The 22,874-nt window shown below is 57.4% G+C and overlaps 1 protein-coding gene across 1 annotated transcript in view; it reads left to right on the top strand.

Moving 5' to 3' along the window:
- Positions 1-22,259, top strand: part of HTRA3 (HtrA serine peptidase 3) — a 34,563-nt gene extending 12,304 nt beyond the window's left edge. The window contains exons 2-9 of the mRNA XM_077136303.1: positions 950-1,049; positions 3,573-3,795; positions 6,542-6,736; positions 7,359-7,391; positions 8,952-9,066; positions 18,044-18,092; positions 20,303-20,398; positions 22,029-22,259. Coding sequence (XP_076992418.1) covers positions 950-1,049; positions 3,573-3,795; positions 6,542-6,736; positions 7,359-7,391; positions 8,952-9,066; positions 18,044-18,092; positions 20,303-20,398; positions 22,029-22,194 — 977 coding nt within the window. The 3' untranslated portion in view covers positions 22,195-22,259. The remainder of the gene's footprint in view (positions 1-949; positions 1,050-3,572; positions 3,796-6,541; positions 6,737-7,358; positions 7,392-8,951; positions 9,067-18,043; positions 18,093-20,302; positions 20,399-22,028) is intronic.
- Positions 22,260-22,874: the final 615 nt, after the last annotated feature.

Here is a 22,874-nt window from a genome sequence, read left to right as displayed (position 1 = left end):
ATTTGCCTAAAGCCACACAGCTTCAGAGCAGCAGAACCCGGATGAGCCCTGGGCATGTGTCCCTCCCAGCCCAGTGCTCATTCCAGGGCTGGGAGCCACTTGCAAGGAAGGCTGAGCAGTGCAGTTTCTAGTCCAGAGAGCTCCAGGCTCTGGCGGGGACCCGTGCAGGGATACCACTCACGTGCCCGCAACCCACGGTCCTGGCAGGCAGCAGCCCCACTGCTGACGGCAGCAGAAATCTGAGCCGGTGAAGGTTCCAGGGAAGTTCACGAACTGCCTAGCAAATCGGACTGGGACCTGGCCAAGTTAGACAAAGACGTGGGGCCCTGGAGATTCAGAATTTGGCAGCCGAGCGTGGTTCATGGCAGGGGGGAAGAGGGGCACTGTGCCAGGGCCAGGTGGGGGCACTTCAGAAGGGGTGACCCAGCTCCCACCATCCCCTTGTCCAGTCCTGCACCAGCCCCTGGTCCCAGCGGGCCCGGCCAGAGCTGGTGAGGAGAGCGATGGCTCTCTCGGGCGAGGGTCTGGAGACTGACTCAGTCCAGCCCCTGCGTTCGTGCTCCGTGGTCCTGGGCAAGTGCCATGACCTCTCTGAGCTCCTGGCCAGTCTGGCAGGTCCAGTGCCATGATGTGAGGATACTTGGGACACTAAGCCTTGATTTGTCCTTCTTGGGGAAAGCAAGGTACCCCTCCTAAATGTTGATGTTCCCACCGAGTGTGTGGATCTCCCAAGAGGCTCATGAAGGCCAAGGCTGGCTTGGGTGGAGCTTCCTGCACCCCAGCCTGGGCGGGGGGTCCTGGGAGCCGGGTGTCTGCATCGGTTCCTCCTACAGCCCCAGCCTGGGCGGGGGTCCTGGGAGCCGGGTGTCTGCATGGGTTCCTCCTACAGCCCCAGCCTGGGCGGGGGTCCATGCCTCATTAATGCGCCTGGTCCTTCCCGCCAGTGCAGGTCTCCACCAGCTCACCAGCCCAAGGTTCAAGTTCAACTTCATCGCCGACGTGGTGGAGAAGATTGCGCCGGCCGTGGTCCACATCGAGCTCTTCCTGAGGTGCGTGCGGCCCCGTGCGCTCCCCTCGCGGACCCCCATGTCCCTGGCGTCCTGAGCGCTGGAGCGGCCTGGGCCCTGAAGCCCAGAGCGCGTCAAGCTGGGCCGGCGGCAGTCCGTCCCCTTGCTCCCTGAGCCCAGCCTGCTCGCCTGCAGGAGGTGAAGCACGGCCTCGCCCTCTCGGAGCTTTGGGTACCCACTAGGTGTGCCGGGAGCAGCAGCTGGCTCATGGCTCACTTGGCCAGTTTTAATGGCACCTGCAAAGTGTCCCACATCATACACCGTAGATCTAGAAACAGCTGGGATAGAAGGCGGTAAGCGCCGTGGGTAGAGAAGGCCTGCAACAGGGGCGGGCAGTCGAGGGTGCTGCGGTGGGGTGGGGTGAGCTGTGCCGGTTAACCAGGGCTGGGGGGAGTGGTTGTGGGGTGGAGAGGACTGTTCTGCATAAGCCAAGGCCCGAGGTACCCATGTCCCAGGGACAGCGAAGAGGCCGGGGTGATGGAGCATGGTGGCCAGGAGCTAACGATGGTTCCCAGCAGCCTCGGCCCCACGTCTGAGTCGTTCTGGGCTGTATGACACCCAGAGGCAGGACTGGCCACCGGGAGAGGACCTGTCCTTGCAGTTTCCCTCTTCTGCATGCGGCCCCCACATTCTGATGGTGCCTTCGTCCCACCCTGTGCCACTCTGAAAGTGTGGGCATCCTGAAGCCCCTCTTCTGCTGAAAGATAAGGAGATGCTCAGAGGAGGCATAGGGGGTTGGCCCACATGCTCACTGAGCCCCCAGCCCTGTGTGGGGAACTTACCCAGACCAGCTGGACCTGGGGGTTCCGATGACAAAGGACAGGTACCTGACTACAGTCCTTGGTCCCGGCCAGACAGTGACCTTTGTGGGGCTGGGGCTGAGCCCAAGATCCGCCCAGAGTGGCTGCTCAGTGAGTGAGTGAGTGAATGAATGAGAAAATGAATGCATGAGTGAATGAATGAATCGTTGGGAAAACAGAGTATCCAAAACCTCATAAAGGAAGCAGGGGTGAGCATGAGGGTCTCACCTCCCCAGCGGGGTGTCTTCTTGCAGAGCCCTGGGCCGGTCTCCTTCCCCTCTCCCTAGCTGGGCTGGGCTGGTTCGCACCCTCCTGCCCCTTCACTGCCCCCCCCCGCCCCCCAGTATCACAGGATGGTCTGTGCCAGTTCCGGGACACCCAGCCCTCAGAGTCCTGCAGCCCTGCAAACAAACCGCAGTGTCCAGGGGCTCACATTGAATCCTGGGGCTCTTCCCAAATCCATATTATCCCCGAAAGATTTTCTTTATTCCCCAAAAGAGGACACGATCGACAGCACGAATTTTCTCAAGTTCCCAGTGTTGTTCTATTGTCTTTCTTAACCCTTTGGCCTCTGCACGTGTGGGAGGGCACCTGCACACAGCCTTGGGGGGACCCTGGGAGGCTGAGACATGAACCCTGATTTGTCCCAGTAGGAATCGGAGGGAGTGAGTCGCGTCTGCCAGGCGGGCTGGACGGTCCCTGTGCCGCCTCCGGCCGTGGCTCCAGGGCCTGTTTGTTCCCGCAGTGCTTTCCCTGAGCTCCCCCTCCTCCCTGGGATGGAGGTGACTGGTGTCATCATTCCTGAGCCTCAGATGGTGGGCGTCCTGGGAGTGGGGAGCAGAGCAGGTTCCCGCCCTGCGTCCCGGCTCCAGCCCCCTGCCCAGCGGCTCCGAGCTGGTCCCAAACAGAGCGCTGGTTCCCTGGTGCCACCACCCCTGCCCATGTCCAGTACCTCATGGAAGGTGCTGCTGGGAGGTGGTGGAGCAGTGGAACGAGCCGTGAGTATAATACCCCCCACGGGGACCTCCTGTGACCCCAGGAGTGCCACTGACCTGAAAGGCACCCTTTCCATTCTTTGCCCCTGACAGGCAGGCCCTGCTCTTCCCAGGTTCTAGACGAGGAAGCAGAGACGGGGGCCACCCCCACTGCAGCGCATTGACCCCCACTGCCCTCTCCACGGGCCCCAACCCCTGAGATGTATCACTGGGCAAACTACAGTCGGGGTGTGCTAAGTGGCCCGTCCCCCGCTGTCTGGGCGACTTCTGTCTGGGGCGGGGGCAACGTCTTTGCCAAGGGCCGGGCCCAGGCCCCGCATCAGCTAATTACCAGCTGCGGGCACTTCCACTCAGCCTCGGAGGCTGGCGCTCCGGCGGGGCCACATCCCAGACCAGTCGCTGGTGGAGCGCTGGGCCCCTCCCCCACCCTGCTGTGGCCTGGACGGGCTGGGAGGCTCCGGGGGCTCCTGGGGGCCAGGCAGGAGCAGGTCCCCCTCGGGGGCACCCACGGGAGCTGGGTGCGGATGGAAGTCAGCCCGCTGGATGTGCGTGGACAGATGCTCCAGTCACACTGTCCTGGGGTGTGGACTGGCCGGGGCACCTGGGTCCAAATCCCTACTTCACTGCCCTCAGGCCACCCCGCTCCCATGGCCCACTTCCCCGCCCGAGGCACCCCTGCCCTGACCACCCTGTGCCCCCCGCCTCCGCAGACACCCTCTGTTTGGCCGCAACGTGCCCCTGACCAGCGGCTCGGGCTTCATCATGTCGGAGGCCGGCTTGATCGTCACCAATGCCCACGTGGCGTCCAGCCCCAACGCCGTCACGGGCCGGCAGCAGCTCAAGGTGCAGCTGCTGAACGGGGACACCTACGAGGCCACCATCCAAGACATCGACAAGAAATCCGACATCGCCACCATCAGGATCCACCCCAAGGTGAGCGCCCAAGCGAGCACCCCAAGGTGAGCCGCCCCAAGGTGAGCACCCCAAGGTGAGCCGCCCCAAGTGAGCGCCCCAAGGTGAGCCGCCCCAAGTGAGCACCCCAAGGTGAGCCGCCCCAAGGTGAGCACCCCAAGGTGAGCCGCCCCAAGTGAGCACCCCAAGCTGAGCCGCCCCAAGGTGAGCGCCCCAAGTGAGCACTCCAAGGTGAGCCGCCCCAAGGTGAGCGCCCCAAGGTGAGCTGCCCCAAGTGAGCGCCCCAAGGTGAGCCGCCCCAAGTGAGCGCCCCTAGGTGCGCCGCCCCAAGGTGAGTGCCCAAGGTGAGCCGCCCCAAGGTGAGTGCCCAAGCGAGCACCCCAAGGTGAGCTGCCCCAAGTGAGCACCCCAAGCTGAGCCGCCCCAAGTGAGCACCCCAAGGTGAACCGCCCCAAGGTGAGCGCCCCAAGTGAGCACCCCAAGGTGAGCCGCCCCAAGGTGAGCGCCCCAAGGTGAGCCACAGGCCTGCACAGCCAGGGAGCGCCTTGGGGCGACCACTGTGGCCCGCGGCCAGACTCCAGGCCTCAGAAGGGACCAGCTCAGCTTCCCTGGAGAAACCGAGGCTGGGAGGTGAGGGTCCCCCGGGTTTCCAGGCTCTCTGCACCTTCCCTGTGGCTCCCCAGCTGCCAGAGGCAAGGCAGAGCCCAGCTACCATCTGTATCCAGGAACTGTGCAGCCCACCTTGGGCCGCAGACCTGCACCCGTGCCACCCCTGCGGGAGGTGCTCCCAGGCATGCTCCGCTCCCCTGTGCCCGATGCACCTGTCCCCATGGAGATGGGGGAGGCCGATGGGAGCATTTGGGACCTCTGTCCCCTCCCCCACCTCCAACTCTGCCAGCTGTTTCTAGAAGGGCTGCTCTGGACCAGGCCACATGCCTTGTACCCACTTCTGATTGTTCCCTGGCCCCGGCAGGAAGGAGCCATCGCTATCCTGTTATTTCACCTGAGGAAACAGAGGCTGGGGGGGGGGGGGTGGTGGGTGATGCGTCCAGGAGCCCAACTAACCAGAGCAGGGCCAGGTCTGCCTGAGGGCCCCAGGCCCGCGGGGCAGTGTCCCCCGTCCTCCCTGACCTCGCTCCTGGTAGAGCCCAGTGTTTGATCTGCATTTCTCCAGGAGCGGCTCACCCCGTTAGGAGGTGGGTGGGCGGCAAGGCTGCAGTCTGGGCCCCCCTGCCCTCTCTGGGGTCTGGACTCGAGTGTCCCCTCGGATCTGGCATGTGCCACCAGGACGCGATGGCGTCTGGCTGCAGCACTTTCGGAGTGAGAGACTCAGCACTAGCGATGATGGATCTTCTGTGAGGAGGCCCCCTTGCCGGGTCAAGGGAGAGATTTAATGGCTCAAAGGAATTACCTACCACAGGCTGCCCCCCCACCTTTAAGCCCATTTACTGTTGCTTTTGAGTCTGGGGGCACCTCTCCATTTTAAAACGCTGGGGGGCTGGAGACTGAGCCCAGGACCAGCGAGGGCCCCCTCTCATGGCGAAGGACCAGGAGTGAGTGTTTCGGCTGCGTGTCACGTGGTCTCCCTTGGCCCCCACCCTGCCGTAGCTCCAGATCAGCCCCAGATAACAAAGGCGGGGTGGCCGTGTCCCCTAACACATTAGTTACAGAAGTGTGCGGGTGGGGCAGCGGATCTGGCAGTGGCTGCAGTTTGCTGACCCCGTCTCAGGCACCCACAGGGGAGAAGCCGAGTCCAACCAGGTCCCGGGGGTAGGTCTCCCCTGGGTCGTGCCCCTTCCAGCTGCTATGGTGGAATCCAGAGGGCCCATGTGGGAGTTCAGGATGCCGCAGGGGACATGGTTCAGCGAGCCCAGAAAAGAAGGGAGAGCAGCACCCACCAGGAGGGGACGTGCCTGGCGGATGCAGAGTCCTTATAAGTTCCAGAAACTTTGGGAAGAAGAAGCTATGCAGAGAGACCCCCTATACCTTCTCCAGCCTCCCCCAGTGGTGGCATCTTCTGGCTACGGCACAAAACCAAGAAACTGGCACTGGTGCCATCCGCAGAGCTTTTTACGGATTTTGCCGTTTCTAGATGCACACGGGTGCATGTTTCCACGCCTTTTAGCAGACACTTGTGAGCCACTGCTCTGGGTGGGCTCTGGAGTTCCCAGTGTGGTTGCACAGTCAGACAGACAGACAGGCTCCCGTGACACCAAATGAGAACAGTGTGGGTGTGTCTCAGTGTGCAGGGACGAATAGCAGAGCTTGGCTCTGTCACTTTACGTCTCCGGCTGCCCGTGTGTCTGTACTGGGAGATCAGGTCGAGCTGAATGAAGGATTACGAAGCTGGGGTTCACTAGGATCCTTGGCTCGGATCTGGACACCTGTGAATCTCAGTTGTACCCATCGCTTTGTGTGCAGCTGCATTTTGGGGAGAGGGCTCTGTAGTTTGTATCAGATTCTCAGAGGAGCCCGTGGCCAAAGCTGTGAGAGCCACAGGCCCGTGTGTCCTCCCTGCCCTGGCATGAGGCCTCTGGCCCCTGGCCTAGCTGAGTCTCCACTCCCTGCACTCCACCCTGGTCTCTCTGCCCCGCACAGGCTGGCAGGGGCTGTCCTGGCCTGGGTCTAGCTTTGGCGACTCGCCTTGGCCCTTACCCCTGAGCGCTTTGTACAACCGCCCCTGTCTTTGCTGGCGCGTCCCTGCCAGGGGCCAGGCTGTGACCTCAGCCCCTGCCCCTGAGCCCCTCCCGCCTGCCCTGCCCTGCAGAGGAAGCTCCCTGTGCTGCTGCTGGGCCGCTCGGCCGACCTGAGGCCCGGGGAGTTCGTCGTGGCCATCGGCAGCCCCTTTGCTCTGCAAAACACCGTGACCACTGGCATCGTCAGCACGGCCCAGCGGGACGGCAAGGAGCTGGGCCTCCGCGACTCGGACATGGACTTTATCCAGACGGACGCCATCATCAACGTGAGTCCTGTGGCGGCAGCCCGCTGGCCAGGCCACGTCCTCCCGGTGGCCTCCCCAGGGCCTGCGCGTCCCTGTAAGAGACTGTTCTTTACGTCTTGCTTCCTGGGACTCCCACTGGGGGGTCCCGGGTCCCCTGGGGGGTCCCACGTGCCACCACACCAGGGCAACCTTTCAAAGATGTCACTTTCCAAATTACAAAGTCCAGTCAGCGCTTCTCTATACCAGCCCCTCCTCCCCATCAAAGTAATTTATCCCACCGGCCGGCTTGGCGCTGGCAGTGCTTTGCCCTGGTGCCCCAGAGCACATGCCCAGGCTGGACCCCTGCTGGAAGTGTTGCCTCTGATAGAGGCTCTGTGGGGCAGGGCCCCCCTGCATCCACCACGGTCCCCAGCCACAGCAACGGGCAAGGGTGGTGAGGTGGTGTGGCTTGCTGCAGGGGAATGCCCGCTTGGCACTGGGGACCTCTGCTCTCCCATCTGTGAAATGGGGACAGTTGTGAGCCTTTCAGTGCTGTAGGGGGTGGGGGGTGTAAACTTGACTAGATATCTCTGCCCCAGTTAGAATTGTGGGGGGTGGAAGGGAGCTCAGAGCCCAGCTCATGCCGTGTCCCCCACTCTTGCAGTATGGGAACTCCGGGGGACCATTGGTGAATCTGGTAAGTGCCACAGGAGCTGGGCCTCCGCTCTTCTGGGGCTCTGGGGTGGCACAGCCTCAAGGAGGGGATCGGGCAGGTCGGGGGGCCCGTCAGCCGGCAACAAGGGCATGCCCCCAAGGTGCATGCTGCCCAGGCCCCCAGGGGACTCTAGCATCCATCAGAGGAATGAGGGGACCCTGAGAACAGAACCAGGGCAGCGGAGATGCAGGACCCTTGCTGGGGGAGTGGAGGCAGGGCCTCTCACAGGATCACCCCTTCCTCACAGTTCAGTGCCCCCAGTTCACACTCTCCCATCCTGCTCTGGGCACCAAAGGTGGGCTCACAGCTGTGCCCAGGATAAATCAGGATAAATTCACAGCTCCTGGGCACTGGGAAAAGCCGGGGCATAGTCCTGCCTCAGCAAGCTCCCCTCTGTCGGGGTATCAGACACAAACAGACCCAAGTGCAATGCCAGGAGAGCTGAGACAGCCCAGCGCAGGGAGGATTGAGAGGCAAGATGCATCAGGGAGGACTCCCTGGAGGAGGAAGCATTTCCCTGGGCTGTAGAGATGGGAAGGGTTTGGTGGAATGGACATAGAGGAGATTCTCTGGGAAGAGGCACAGCAGGACTCAGGGTGGAGGCTCCTGCCTGAGGGAGAAGGAGGGCCAGGCAGCAGTGCTGGAGAAGCCCCGGTGGAGGGAGCATCCGGTGACAGGAGGCCATGTCCTGAGGGCCTCCGGGTCACCTGTGCTCTGGAAGCTCCGCAGCAGGAGAGCGAGCATGGTGGGTGGAGTTTCAGCTAGAGACCGGGAAGCCACGGCCAGGAGGCTGCTCTGAGGCATCTAGGTGGTAGGTGATGGGCAAATCAGAGGGCGAGGTGGACATGGGGCCTGGAACCCCTACTCAGCTGCCTCCTCCCACCTTGTGAGCTTCCAGGGGCCAGGCAGGGACATGCACTTGGGGGACCAAGGGTCAAAGGATATCCCGATCCAAAGTTCTGTCCCGGACCACGTAAGGCCCCCTGGGGAGCTGGCCAGCACTGCCAGGGCCTTCTCAGTCTGGCCCCAAGGTGGTGGACAGCTGTTCCCAGAAGGTGGTCCAGGGAGCGGTGCCTGGCTGTGGGAAGGAGCTCGCCCCCATGGCCAAGTGTGAGGCCCCAGCTCACCTCTGTCCCTCTGGGCAGCCCCTGCAGCCCAGGCTGAGCCAGCCCTGTGTGTGGGTGCAGGACGAGGGAAAGTGCCAGGGGAGCCTCCGGAGGGCCAGAGGAAGGCAAGAGAACGTGGGGATGACCTGTCCCATTTGCCTCTCCAGCTTCCAGAAGGAAAAGACAAGGGTCCCGAGTCCCCGCCCTCTTCCCCTCACCCCCAGCAAGGGGCATTGCTGCTTAGAGCCAGAGTGGCCAGAGCCTGGAGGGGGGCCGAGGCAGGACGGTGGGGGCCCTGCCCGAGGCGAACCCAAGAGCAGGGAAACTGCGGGGAGGGTCAGCTCCAGGGAAGCGGTGCTGGGGAGGTGTCGCGTCACGGTCCAGCCAGCGGTTCCCTGGCCCCCGAGTGACCGCCCCCTCTGGCCTCCCTGTCCAGGACGGCGAGGTCATTGGCATCAACACACTGAAGGTCACAGCCGGCATCTCCTTTGCCATCCCCTCGGACCGCATCACACGCTTCCTCACTGAGTTCCAAGACAAGCAGGTCAAAGGTAAAGAGGGGCTGGAGGGGTGGGGCTGGAGGGGACGCTCCCCTGGGCTGGGGCTCCTCCACATGCCAGCCGTACGGCCGACCGTGGGGGCAGACATTGGAGGCCCAGCTGGGCCCCTCCATCAGCTGATTCTTAGTTGTCAGAACCTAGTGCTTCTTTCCTCCCTCCATCTGCCCATCCATCCATCCGTCTCCATCCCCCCACCTATCTCTCTCTGTCCATCTGCCCAACCATTCATCCATCCATCCTTCTTCTCACCCATCCATCTGTCCATCTTTCTGCCTGTCCATCTGTCCACTTGTCTGTTCATCCTCTACCCACCCATCTGTCTGTCCATCCATCTATGTATCTACCTACCCACCCACCCATCTATCTAATATTCATTATCCATCCTTCTTTTCACCTATCACCCATCCGTCCTTCCATTCATCCATCCATCCATCTATACATCTACCCACCCACCCACCCATCTATCTAATATTCATTATCCATCCTTCTTTTCACCTATCACCCATCCGTCCTTCCATTCATCCGTCCATCCATCTACACATCTACCCACCCACCCACCCATCTATCTAATATTCATTATCCATCCTTCTTTTCACCTATCACCCATCCGTCCTTCCATTCATCCATCCATCCATCTACACATCTACTCACCCAACCACCCATATATCTTCCCATCCATCCATCCGTCAGTGCAGTCTTCCACCCATCTGTCCATCTATGCATCTACCCATCTATCCATCCTTCTATCTACTCACCCATCCATCCTTCCATCCATCAATCCATCCACCCATCCTTCCATCCTTCCATCCATTCATCCTTCTTCCCACCCATGCACCCATCCATCTGTCCATCTGTCTGCCTGTCCATCTGTCTTCCAGTCCATTTATCCTTCTACCCACCCATCTATCTATCCATCATCCATCCTTCTATATACTCATCCACCCATCCACCCATCCTTCTGTCTATCCATCCATTATTACCCACCCATCCTTTCACCCATCCATATATCAATCCCCACCCACCCATGTATCTGCCCATCTATCCACCCATCCACCCATCCTTCTGTCCATCTATCCATCCACCCATCTACCCACGCTTCCATCCCTCCATCCATCTATCTGTCCATCAACCCTCCCCACCCACCCACAGCCCACCCCTCAGTGCTCACTCTATGGGTTGTACAGTTGGCTGGTGTGAGAGTTGAACCTGAAACACCAATCCTTGGAAGTCACCCTCTTCTTAGCCTCCTTCTCCTCATCCCCATCCAAGTAGGAATGCGCAGTCTGTCCCATCCACTCCTAGATAGTCTGAGCTCCTAGGCCAAGGTCCTAGGAGGCCTTGGCTAGGTACAGGTAATTCCCGAGAAGGTCTTCGGCCATTGCCCTCTTAAAGTCAGTGGTCGCAGCCACTTTCCAGCTCGAGATCCCAGGGCCTTTCCTGGCAGCGCCGCCCTCACCTTTCCTTTTCAGCCTTGACTTTTACCCAAGTGAACATCTCCTCCCAACATTGTAGCTGTCATGGCCAACGCTCAGGCTGGACCCTGCCCGCTACTCTCACCGTCAATTCACCTCCCAGTCTCCATCCAGCCCTCTCTCCAGCAGTTCACTGAGAGCAGGGGCTTCCTCAGACCTGCCTCTTCTCCACAACCCAGCCAGCCCCCAGACCCCAGTGCTTCCAGGTCCAGGGACCTGAGAGCTGGTCACGTGAGGAGCGACTGAGGACTTCTCCGTTCTGTGCATCATTGTCTCTTATGAGAAGAGGAGCTGGACCCAGGGCAAGCCTGTCTTTCCTGAAGAAGCTGAGGCTTCCTTTCTTAGATAGTGGGGACTGGAGAGCGTTTGCACTCTTATTGCCTTGACTGCTAGGAAGCTCAGACCTAGACCTGGGGCTGCACCTTTGTGTCCGCTGTGGCCTTGACGCTGATGGGTTCTCCTGCCCCTTCCTCTTTCTAATGACGGAGCCTTCTGAGTTTCATTGTCCTCTGCTCTGTGGGTGTCTTGGTCTTTGGCCACCTTCCTGGTAATTGACGCAGCTTTGCTTTGCCCAGATCGAGTCTTGGAAGTTGCAGGTTCTTTGGAAGTGGGGCAGGCAGCATCCTCTTCCGTCTTCCCTTGCTTCCTCTCCTCTCTCAGACTGGAGCCTGGCCAGGGCCAGGATCACTCCCCTGTGGCACAGGGATGGTCCCTGTCCTGTCCCCAGGAGCCCTGTCACCTCTACTAGGGGCATGGCAGGTAACTGAAGAGCTTGTTCAATCTTAGTTGAAGGACTTGATCTAATGTGAAAATCCTCCCAAAGTTGACTGGTGTTTGTTTTTGCTTTTTTTTTAATAAAAATCTCCAATGATCCCAACCACTTAATCTAAAGTTCTTTGAAAACCATCTTTGTATTAAGGAGACGTGAAGTTGTCCTGCTTGTTCTCATCGTTAAGGTGGGGGCCCAGGTCTCTGGGGCAGGGGGCTGGCGTTCAGGGCCAGCAGTGCAGCCGTGCTGGCCTGGGATCCACTGCAGGACCTCGGCCTGGAGCCCCATGGGGGGACTGGGGTTCAGCCAGCCCTAGGGCCAAGGTGCACCCCATCAGGGCAGTGTTTCAGTTAATGGGCCTGGGAAGTTTATGGGTATCGACACCCCCGTGACTGGGAGATGTCTCCTTGGTGACCACTTCTGGCCTGGGGGGTAGAAAGCCTGGGCCATCGCATGTCCAGGGGCCACTGTGGGCTGCAGCCCGGGGAGAGCTGCAGGGGGGCAGGTGTTGGGGGTAGGGAACAGGAGGCCCAGATGGGTGTTTCCTGGTCTCAGGACCCAGGCAGACTGCAGAGTTCTGGTCTCCTCCTAGATAAATGCGGGGCAGGCAGAGGCAGCCCACCCGGTGGCACAGAGGCCAGAGCAGGAGAGGAGGTGGGGCAGGGAGCTGCAGCCCCCAGGTGGTCCAGCACCTGGCAGAGGCCCGGCACCCCCTCCCTCTGTGGCTGTCCATGAGGAGCAGGTAGGGGGCCCGTCCAGCTTCGTGGGTGTGAATGTCACCCAGAGAGCAGCTGTTCCCACACTGTCATCTCCAACCTGACTCTCTGCCCCCAATTCTGGACTCGGATGTAGGGTTGCTTGCCTGACATCTCCGGGGGTGTCGGATGGGCAGTTCCCACCCTGTGAGCATGGCCAGACCCCTGCTCCTGCAGGCCCTGTTGCCCCCCCTCCACTGCCCCCCATCTGAATCAACCTTGACCTTTCTCGCCACCACCACTGCCCTGCACAGGCCCCCTTGTCGCTTGCTTAGGGGCTGCAGCCCCTGCCTCATATGCCACCTGCAGCCTGGAGGCAGGACAGACCCTTCCCAGTTTAAGGCAGGGAGGGAGTACCTCACCCAGGCGGGAGGCGGTCTCTCGGGGCGTGAACCAGCACCCCACACCTCTCTGACCTCTTCTCTCCCGTGTCCACACTGGCCTCTGCAGTCCCTAGAGGACACCAAGCCATTCAGCTTTTTCTTGGCAGAACCATCTAGAAGGACATTACTTGAGTTCAGGAACCCCCCCAGCCCCAAGTGGGGGTGCAGCCCCAGGTGGGGGTGCCAGCAGAGCTGGGGGTGCAGGCGGCGCAAATGCCAGAGGGTTTATGCATCGCGGCCACGGGGGGCTGACCGGCCCTTAGCCTGGCAAAGCTGTTTCCGTGCTTCTGAATGGGTTGCATCCCTGTTCTGACCCGCGACAGGAGATGTGTGTGCCCTTGGCCATGGTGCCGAGAGCTAATGTTTCTCGAGTGGCTGCTGTGAGCCCACTGAAGACTCAGCCCTCCCTCTTCTTCAGAAGAGGAAACATGGGCCCAGGGAGGTTAATTCACTCACCCAGAGGCACACAGCAGGGCAGTGTCCAGACGCGGCTGTAGCCCGGGTCTGTCCGCCTGTCCAGGCGCTGCTTCCAGCCTCTGGGCTGCCTCCCACAGTGCCTTCTGCAGCCAGTGACCCCGCCGTGTGGGGCCAAGGGCAGGGTTGGTGCACAGGAGGGGAGCTGATGCTCAGAGGGAAGGATGCTCCTTCCAGCCCGGCGTCCTTTTCTGCTCTTGCTGACGCTGGAGTAGGTCTGGGGGCCCCAGCTCCCATTGTCTGCAGGGTCATAGCACCCAGAATTCTGTCATCTGGAGTTTCCAGATAGACATATCCCAGGTAGATATATCTATTTGTGTCTATGTCTGTTTAGCTCTATGTCTATATCTCTTTCTCTATTAGCTGCACATCTGTCTGTATATCTGTGTGTTATCCCTGTTTATGTCTATATGTCTATCATCTTTCTGTATGGCTATATTTTTATCAATTTATCTATGTGTAGTTCTGTGTGGGTCTATCTTTGTCTACTATCTATATATCGATATCTGTTTAGGAGCTTTATTGAGGTATCACTGACATAAAACACATTGTTCATCTTTAAAGCATAACATTTAATATCTCTTTACATAAGGACACACCTGTGAAACCATCCCACAGTAAGAGTGAGCATATCCGTGACGCCGCAGAGTGCTTCCTGCCCCTTGGAAAGCTGCCCCCGCTGTCTTTCCCTGCCCAGCCTACCCCCCAAGCACCCGCTGCTCTGCCTCTGTCGCTGTACATTAGTTTGCATTTCCTAGCGTTTTATATAAATGGAATCACACAACATGTTCTCTTTTGACTGACGTCTTCCCCTCAGCATCACTGTTTTCCGATTTGCCCGTGTTGAGTGTGTGTCCGTAGTTGAGGGACAGCCTGGGTGCACAGCTTGTTTATGCAGTCACCTGGAATGGGCGTGGGTTCTCTCCCATTCGGGCCATTACAAATACAGTTGTTTTGAGCATCCATGTACAAGCCTTGTGTGGGCATAAGATTTCATTCTTCTGCAATATACGCCTAGGAGCAGGGTGGCTGAAACATGGAGTAGGTGTTTAACTTTTTAAGAAACCATCCAGTGCCTTCCAGAGTGGTTGTGGCGTTCACATCTCCACCAGCGGTGCGTGAGCGTTCCATTGCCCACAACTTCGCCAACACTTGGGAAGGTCTTTTTAACCTTAGCCATTCTGTCAGCTGCATAGGGGCATCTCACAGAGGTTTTCATTTTCATTTCCCCAACGACTAATGATATCGAGCATCTTGTCGTGTGCTTATTTGCCATCTGTGTATCTTCTTTGGTGAAGTGTCTGTCTAAAGATTGTGCCCACTTCTTAAAAATTTAGGTGTTTGTGTTTTTATTATTGAGCTTTAAAAGTTCTTTATATGTTTTGGAGATAAACCCTTTATCAGAAATGTGACTTACAAATATTTTCTCGTCTGTCGATCTTTTCATTCTTTTAACAATGCCTTTTAATGAACAGAACTTCTCAATTGTGATGAATTTATCAGTGTTTATGTTTATGAATCATGATTTTGGTGTCATGTTTAAGAAATCTTTGCTCAACTAAGGTCATAAAGATTTTTTGTGTATTCTTCTAGAAGTTTTACATTTTTAGGTTTTCTATTTAGGACTTTGAGGTACTTTGGATTCATTTTTTTTATGGTGCAAGGATTCGATCGAAGATTTTTCATTTGCATCTGGTTAGCCGATTGTTCTCACATCATTTGTTAAAAAGACTATCTTTTCTCCACTGAATCATCTTTATAGCTTTGTCAAAAAATGAAATGACCATGAGCTTTTCCACTGGCCTCTCTGTCTTGATCACTGTAGCTTTCTCTTATGTCGTGAAGTCTGGTAGGTTAAGTTACAGCTTTGTTCCTGCTTACTTATTTTGGCTCTATAGGTGCTTTGCATTTCCATATGAATTTTATAACCAGTTTGTCAGTTTTATAAAAACCTGCTGATATTTTGATTGGGATTGCATTGAGTCTATAGGTTGATTTGGGGAGAATTGGCATTTTAATAATATTGGGTCTTACAATTCATGAACATGTACTAGCTCTCCATTAATTTAGGTCTTCTTTGGTTTCTCAGTGCTATATTGTTTTCTGTGTACAGGTTTTATAAGTCTGTGTCAGGTTTCATACTTTAAGCCATAGTAAACAGTTTCCAGTTGTTCATGTCTAGAATATACAAGTAAATATTATTGTGCATTGATTTTGCATCCTATTACCTTGCTAAACTCACTTATTAGTTCTAGTAGGTTTTCTATATACACTGTTATATAGTCTGTGAAGAGAGATAGTTTTACTTCTTCCTTTTCAATTAGAATGCTTTTCTGTGTGTGCGGGGCTAGAACCTTCAGTGCAGTCTTGAATAGCAGAAGGGAGGGCGGACATCCTGCCTTGTCCCTGACCTTAGAGAGGGAACAGCCACTCTAGTCTTTCACCACTTAAGTTCAGGATTTTACAGATGCCTTGTATCAGGTTAAAGAAGTTCCCTAATTCTTCTAGTTTTTATCAGAAATTGATTTGGAGATTTATCAAATGTTCTCTCTGTGTCTTTTGAGATAATCATATGGTTTCTTTTTCTAGTCTATTAATACAGGACACTGCATTGATTGATTTTTGAGTGTTAAACCAACCTTGCATTCCTGGGATAAACCCCAATTGATCATGATGCATTATCCTTTTCAGATATTGTTAGATATAATTTGCTGAGATTTTTGATGCACTTTTGCATCCAGATGACTTTATACCCAAACTATGACTTTAGTTTGGGTATCAGGATAATGAGAATAGTCACTCATTTTCACTTTTCTGGAGGAATTTGTGTAATTTGTATTATCTCTTCCTTTTATGCTTGGTAGAATTCTCCAATGAGGCCATCTGAACCTGGAGTTTTCTTTATGGAAAGATGTTTAACTACAAATTCAATTTCCTTACTATATATATATATATATATATGGCTATTCAGATTACATATTTCCTCTTGAGTGAGCGTTGGCAATTTGTGTATTTTAAAAGATTTGTCCATTTCGTCTAAATTGTCAAATTTGTTGGCATGAAGTTGTCCATGATAGTCTCTTAGTACCTTTTTTATGTCTTTGGAATCTGCAGTGCAGCTTTTCTCATTCCTGCTGTGGAGAATTGGATCATCTCAGTTTTTTTCCTGATAAGTCTGGCTAAAGGCCTTTCAATTTTATTGATTCCAAAAAATCAGCTTTTGGCTTCATTTCTCCTCTCGGCTGTGTTTTGGTTCCTCCTCCACTGATCCCCACTTTTACCCTTCCATTGCCTTCCTCCTGCTGCTCCTGTAAACTCCCTGGAGGCTGGTTCTGGAACATGGTTAAGTTACTTGAAACAGTTTGCACCTTTTGGATCTTGCTTTTAAGCCTTGCTAGGTGGAACCAGAATAGCACTTCAACTAAGATCAGTTTTGACACACTGCTCAGGCAGAACCCTTCTGGGTTCTTGACTCGATGCCCCTGGAATTATTAGGTTTCCCATGCTGGCTAGTAGGAACGGGCACCAATCCTGGCCCCAAGGAGTGCTCCCTCTGATATTGTAGGTGGTTCTTTCCTTGGCCTTGGTGGTTTCTTTCCATGCCTGTGCTGACCAGCTAGTACTCAGCTGAATACTTGGAGGGGCCCTGCTGAAGATCTTTGGAGTTCTCTGTGTAGCCCACAATTCCCTGGCACTCTGCCCAACAAACTCTAGCCACCTCAGCCTCCCCAGCTTCTCAGTTGTTAGACCAATTTATCATTGAATATCCTGATTTAAGCAGCTCTTGATTATACTCTGAGGAAGAAGGAACCAGATATCACCTCCCAAGGTCTCGACTGGGTTTTGAAGGATGAATAGGAGTTTGCTGGGAAGAGGAGAGTAGGGCTTGGGGAAGGGCACTCCCAAGCCTCAGTTTCTTCATCTCTAAAACAACAGAATAAGAACCTGCTTCACTGCACTGTGGAGAGGAAGTGGGAAAATATAGGTAGAGGTGGTAGGTAAGCCCAGGCCCCATTCCTACATTGTTTATTCTGTTACTAGATCCCAGCCCTCTTCCTCCTGCTGCAGCCTCCCTGAATTCATTCTCCCTCCCAGACTCTCTCACATCTCCATGCCTTTACACCTCACTGTTCCCTTACTGGGAGTGCTGTTCCTCAAACCCTTCCCTGAGCCAACTCCTATTCATCCTTCAACACCCAACTCAGACCCAGCAATGTGCTGTTTGGTTCCCTCTCCCTCTAGGCATCCTCACTACTGTCTTTGTGCCCCTACTCCAGTCCTCATACTTTTACCTGACAGGTGCCTGACCGCACAGCAGCTGCTTCATCTTCTGATTCTTTTCTGGGCTTCCAAGGCCCAGCACACAGTAAGGGGGCTGGGGGCTGGGGGGAGGGGCTGGTCAGCTTGGTCTTTCAAGGATCTTTCTGGCTGTCCTTTGCAGAATGCACTGAGGAGGGGCAGCTGGAGAAACAGGGCCGCCAGGCGGGAGGCTAGAGCCATTGTCCAGCTGGAAGATGAGGGTGGTAACAGAACAGGGTGGATTTGGGGAGACTCTCCTGGCTTGCTGCTCGATTCAGGGGGGAAGGGGAAGGTGAAGGCGGGGGTCTAAGGCTCCTGCTAGTTGCGGGCTGGGGTCGCTGGTGATGGGGGAGTTGCCTCCATGGTTGCATGTGTGAAGCTCCCCTTCAGGGCCTGGACATGGCTACCGCTCAGTGGACATGAGTGGCCACTAAGGGCGTTTATGGGGGAGAAGACCAGCTCACTTCTGAGTAGGGCAGTTCTGGGGAGCCTGTGGAAGGCGGGCTCAGGGTGAGAGTCCAGCTGGCTGCTGGGGCTGAACCTGGCATGCAGCTGGGGAAGCAGGTGTTAGGGTTCATGTGCTTGGAGGGTGCCCCAAGATGGGGGTGGCATAATGCCACCTCATGGGAGAGCCAGGCCAGGGCCAGGACCCCTCCCAGCTTGGCAAGAGCCACCAGGGGAGGGGAGCCCCAGGGGCCTGTCCCCTCGGGGGCTGAGCCAAGCGAGATGGTGCCTGCCACTTCCCGGTCCCCTGCCCAGCCCCCAGGGAGGGCGCTGGCTCTCCACAGCTCTAACGCAGCCCTGTTTCCTTTCCAGACTGGAAGAAGCGATTCATCGGCATCCGCATGCGAACCATCACACCGAGGTTAGTGTCTGCAGGGCACCCACCCCAGGCCTCTGCGGCCTCCACCCCCACCACAGCCCTCCGCCCAGACCCCGGGCCGGCCATGCCTGACATCTGCAGGTCCTCCATGGGCCTGACTCCCCAGGCCTGGCCCTCAGCCTGGAGTTTCACTCCCCCTGCTTTGCTTGACAGATCCCTCCACACAGGTACCCCCTCCTCCAGGAAGCCTCCCAGTCCCCCCAGCAGGGGGAGGTGGGTCCTCTTCACTGGCACAGCCCTGGCTTTCCTCCCAGTCATTGTACTGGTCCTACATCATGGGATTCCCGCTTTGTGCTGCCTGTGAGCTTCTTGGGAACCGGCCCTGTGCCCTACCCCTCTCTCTGTTTTCCCCTAATACAAGACCTGCAACAGAATGGGTGCCTAGAAATGCTGAAGGAGGAAATGAAAGAAGGGGCAGGCAGAGGAGGGTGGGGGGAGTAGGCATTAGGAAAATGCAAAGTGAAGTCTGAGGATTTGAATCAGAAGAGGCAGTTCCCTGGGAAGAGCAAGGGCACATTCAATTGACGGAACCCTTAAACTCATGCAGTCCCTGAAGTAACCACTCTTCCTATTTCAGCAACTTGTAATCTAAAGATTGAATTTGAAAGCAATTTTTATGCAAGATAAATATACCAATTTATCTTTTTAGCATAGCAATGCTTTTTCTTTATTCATCCACCCATCCACTTATCTACTTATCTACCCGCCCACCCTTCCATCCACCCACCCACCAATCCATCCATCCATCCATCCATCCATCATCCATCCATCCACACACCCACCCATCCATCCATCCATCCATCCATCGTCCGTCCATCCACCCACCCACCCATCCATCCATCCATCCATCCATCATCCGTCCACCCACCCACCCATCCATCCATCCATTCATCCATCGTCCGTCCATCCACCCACCCACCCATCCGTCCGTCCATCCATCGTCCGTCCATCCACCCACCCACCCATCCGTCCGTCCATCCATCGTCCGTCCATCCACCCACCCACCCATCCATCCATGCATCTGTCCATCCATCCACCCACCCATCCTTGACACCATCTGTCCAGCCTTTTGTTTATCCATTCCATCATTCATCCATTGTCTGTCTTTGCATCTGTTCATTTATCCATCCTTCCTTACATCCATACTTTCACCCATTTGATCATCCATTCCATCTAGCCCCCTTTCTGTCCTTTTTTCTATCCATCTATCCTTCCTGCCCCCCTCATCCCCTTCCTCCCACCCACCCATCCATCCATCCATCCATCCATCGTCCGTCCATCCACCCACCCACCCATCCGTCCGTCCATCCATCGTCCGTCCATCCACCCACCCACCCATCCGTCCGTCCATCCATCATCCGTCCATCCACCCACCCACCCATCCACCCATCCATCCATCCATCCATCGTCCGTCCATCCACCCACCCACCCATCTGTCCATCCATCCATCCATCCATCCATCGTCCATCCATCCACCCACCCATCCGTCCGTCCGTCCATCCATCCATCCATCCATCCATCCATCCATCCATCGTCCATCCATCCACCCACCCACCCATCCATCCATGCATCTGTCCATCCATCCACCCACCCATCCTTGACACCATCTGTCCAGCCTTTTGTTTATCCATTCCATCATTCATCCATTGCCTGTCTTTGCATCTGTTCATTTATCCATCCTTCCTTACATCCATACTTTCACCCATTTGATCATCCATTCCATCTAGCCCCCTTTCTGTTCTTTTTTCTATCCATCTATCCTTCCTGCCCCCCTCTTCCCCTTCCTCCCACCCATTCATGCATCCAGCCAGCCATCCTGGGGTTGGAGTAAGCTGTGGCACCCACCATGGGCTCACAGTCTACTGGGGGATACAGATGAGCAACCCATGACAGTGGCATGTCATACGTCCCTGTCTGGGATGGGGCTGAGAGAACCAGGAAGCACCAGCCACCCCGCTCTGTTGGGGCAGAGGTGGTGGAGGCAGAGAAGATACTTCCACTTACTAAGGTGTCTAAGGAGCCCCTGTCTGGCGGGGAAACAGAGTGGTCGGTGCCAAGACAGGGCGGAGGGGCTCAGAGGCTTCTCCTTGTCTGGCCTGGCTGGCAGAGGGAAGGGGGATGGCTCCATGGCAAGGCGGCGGGCTCAAGGCCCGATGGGGTGCCTTAACGGCTCACCTGTGGTGTCTCTTCAGTTTGGTGGAAGAGCTGAAGGCCAGCAACCCAGACTTTCCGGACGTCAGCAGTGGAATTTATGTGCAAGAGGTCACTCCAAATTCCCCCTCTGAGAGGTAGGCTCCACTGGGGGGCAGGGGGGAGGGAGGTCAGATGGGGGTCAGCGTGGTAGGGAGGGGGCGTGGCCTGCTTCCCTGGCCCCCGAGCCTGCGCTTCCTGGTACAGTGGTGGGATGGGACACGGCAGGGATGAGACCCGGCAGGGATGGGACGCGGCAGGGGGTTCGGCTGCCTTCTCAGCAGGGGCAGGCTGAGAGGTGAATTCTCCCTTAAAGTGTTGGCCATGCCAGCCCTTCCGGAGAACCTGGGGTCTGAACCGGAAACCCTCGGGGGCCTTTCTGGCCCTCAGCTTCCTCAGCTGTGGAATGCCTACTTTTCCTACTTCTAGGAAACTTCGTCAAGATCCAGTGAGATAAAGTATTGTTTGCTTTAAACCCTCAGGCACTGGAAAAATGCTGAACTTGGCAGCCTTGTAGGCCAAGGGAAACAGGCAGGGCAGAGCTGTTACACGCAGGCGGGGTTGGCCTGCCCCGAGAGGGACTTTGAATAAGTCCGTCCCCGTCCCCCCCCCACCCCCGCCCTGGCCACACAGTACCCGTCAGTGCAGGCGGTGGGTGGTTTGAAACAGCCTCTGAGAGCCGGGCTCGTGCACAGAGAGCCTGGGGGCTGCTGTGGGGGACGAGGGCAGGGTGTGGGCTGGAGGGGAGCCAGGCAGGCCGGTCTGCACCCCCACATGGCCCCTCCCACGCACCCAGGGCCCCAATTTCCTGTTTAATACACACTGTTTGGAGGTGGCGGCCTCAGCCCCAGCCCCAGGGCTTTTGGGGTGAACGGGGTAGCACACGTGCCCAGCCCGCAGCCGGCAAATAGTGGCGCAGGCTGGATCTGTGCAGTCAAGGGAGAACCGCCCATAGCAGGCTGATTCCAGTGGGCGGGCGCTGCCTAGTGGGTGCCTCCAGAGTGGTGTGGACAGACGGGCTGGGGGCAATGGTGGCTACTGCTGACCAAGGCTCGAGTGTGCCGCGGAGATTTCCATCCTATCGGCAAACCCCCACGGCTGCCCAGGCGGTGCCGGCCGCAGCTCTCACCCCACTGTATAGAATGGGAGACCGAGGCTCAGAGCAGGGACTTCTCCAAGGTGTGACAGCTGGCACTGGTGGGGCCAGGACTTAGAGCCCCGGCAGTCCGAGGCGAGCGCCCACACATTTACCGCTGTGCACCCACACATTTGCCACCGCACACACGCCCCTGTCTGCGTTCGGGGTGAGCACAGGGCCTGGGGCGGGGAGGCGCTGGCGAGTCTCCGGTAAAAACGAGGTCGTGGAAGATGCGGAAGCATCAAAACCGTCACTTCAGAGCGCCTTGTACTCTGCAAAGCGCTTTCCCGCACACGACTGCAGATGTGGAAACTGAGGCCCATAGGGTCAAAGTTACGGGGGTGCAAATGCCCTGTTGCGAAGGCCACGCCCGGAGCCCGAGCTCGGCCCCGCTGACGCGCCGAGGAGGTGGCTTGCCGAGACGCGCGCACGTCCTCCGACGTGCGTCCCGGGTGTCGCCTTTGCCGTCGGGGCACTGTTCGCTCCTGCATTTTATTTTATCTTCGGTCGAACCGCTGGCGCGCGGGTCTGCAGACCGCTCCGCCCTGGCCCGGCCGTGCGCGGTGACCGGGTGTCTCTCCCGTGGGCAGAGGCGGCATCCAAGACGGCGACATCATCGTCAAGGTCAACGGGCGCGCCCTGGCCGACTCGAGCGAGCTGCAGGAGGCCGTGCTGACCGAGTCCCCGCTGCTGCTAGAGGTGCGGCGGGGCAACGACGACCTGCTCTTCAGCATCGCACCCGAGGTGGTCGTGTGACGCGGGCGGCCTCCCCACCGAGCCCAGGGACCAGCGGCCAGGGGCGGCGGCCCAGCCGGGCCCTGCCGAGCCACGCGCCTCCCTCCCGGCCGGGACTGGACGCGGGGCCGCGCTCGGTCCTCAGCACAGCCAGCGGCAAGAGGCGGGGCCTGGCCGGGGGCCCCCAGCCTCCGCCTGGACTAGTGGGATGCCCGGTCCCAGAGCCCCCGGGAAGCACGATGGCCCCTCGTATACGCGGTCCCAAGGACTGCGATGCCAAGAAATGCCTTTTGGAGTCCCCCAAAGCCCCTGACGGTATTTCCCTTGGAGATGCTCCCTGCCCCTGCCCCTGCCCCAGCCTCCCTCACCGTCTGGGCCTCTGGTCCCGAGTCCCCCTCATTCTAGAAGCGCCCTTCTGATCCCCAGTGGCTGCCCTGGCCTCCTGACCCCATTGTATGACTGGGGCTGTCCGCCCCACCACCTGGCCTGTCCCAACTCCCCTTGAGTGCTGGGGAGTGGCCCAGGGACAGCCCTGGGGTCCCATCCCAGGAGGGAGCAGGGCTGGCCACTTGGAGAGAGGTGTCCCTCCTGGAGACGAGCCTGGGCCAGGGGCCGGGGCGCTGGGCCCTGCTGGGGGTGCAAGGACTGAGCCGGCTTCACCCCCACCCGCACCTCCAGCACCTGTCCGGGTCAGAGCAGCC

The sequence above is a fragment of the Tamandua tetradactyla genome, chromosome 19 (genome assembly GCF_023851605.1).
Source record: "Tamandua tetradactyla isolate mTamTet1 chromosome 19, mTamTet1.pri, whole genome shotgun sequence".
Classification (NCBI taxonomy): domain Eukaryota; kingdom Metazoa; phylum Chordata; class Mammalia; order Pilosa; family Myrmecophagidae; genus Tamandua; species Tamandua tetradactyla.
This window is presented reverse-complemented; position numbering and strand designations above follow the sequence as displayed.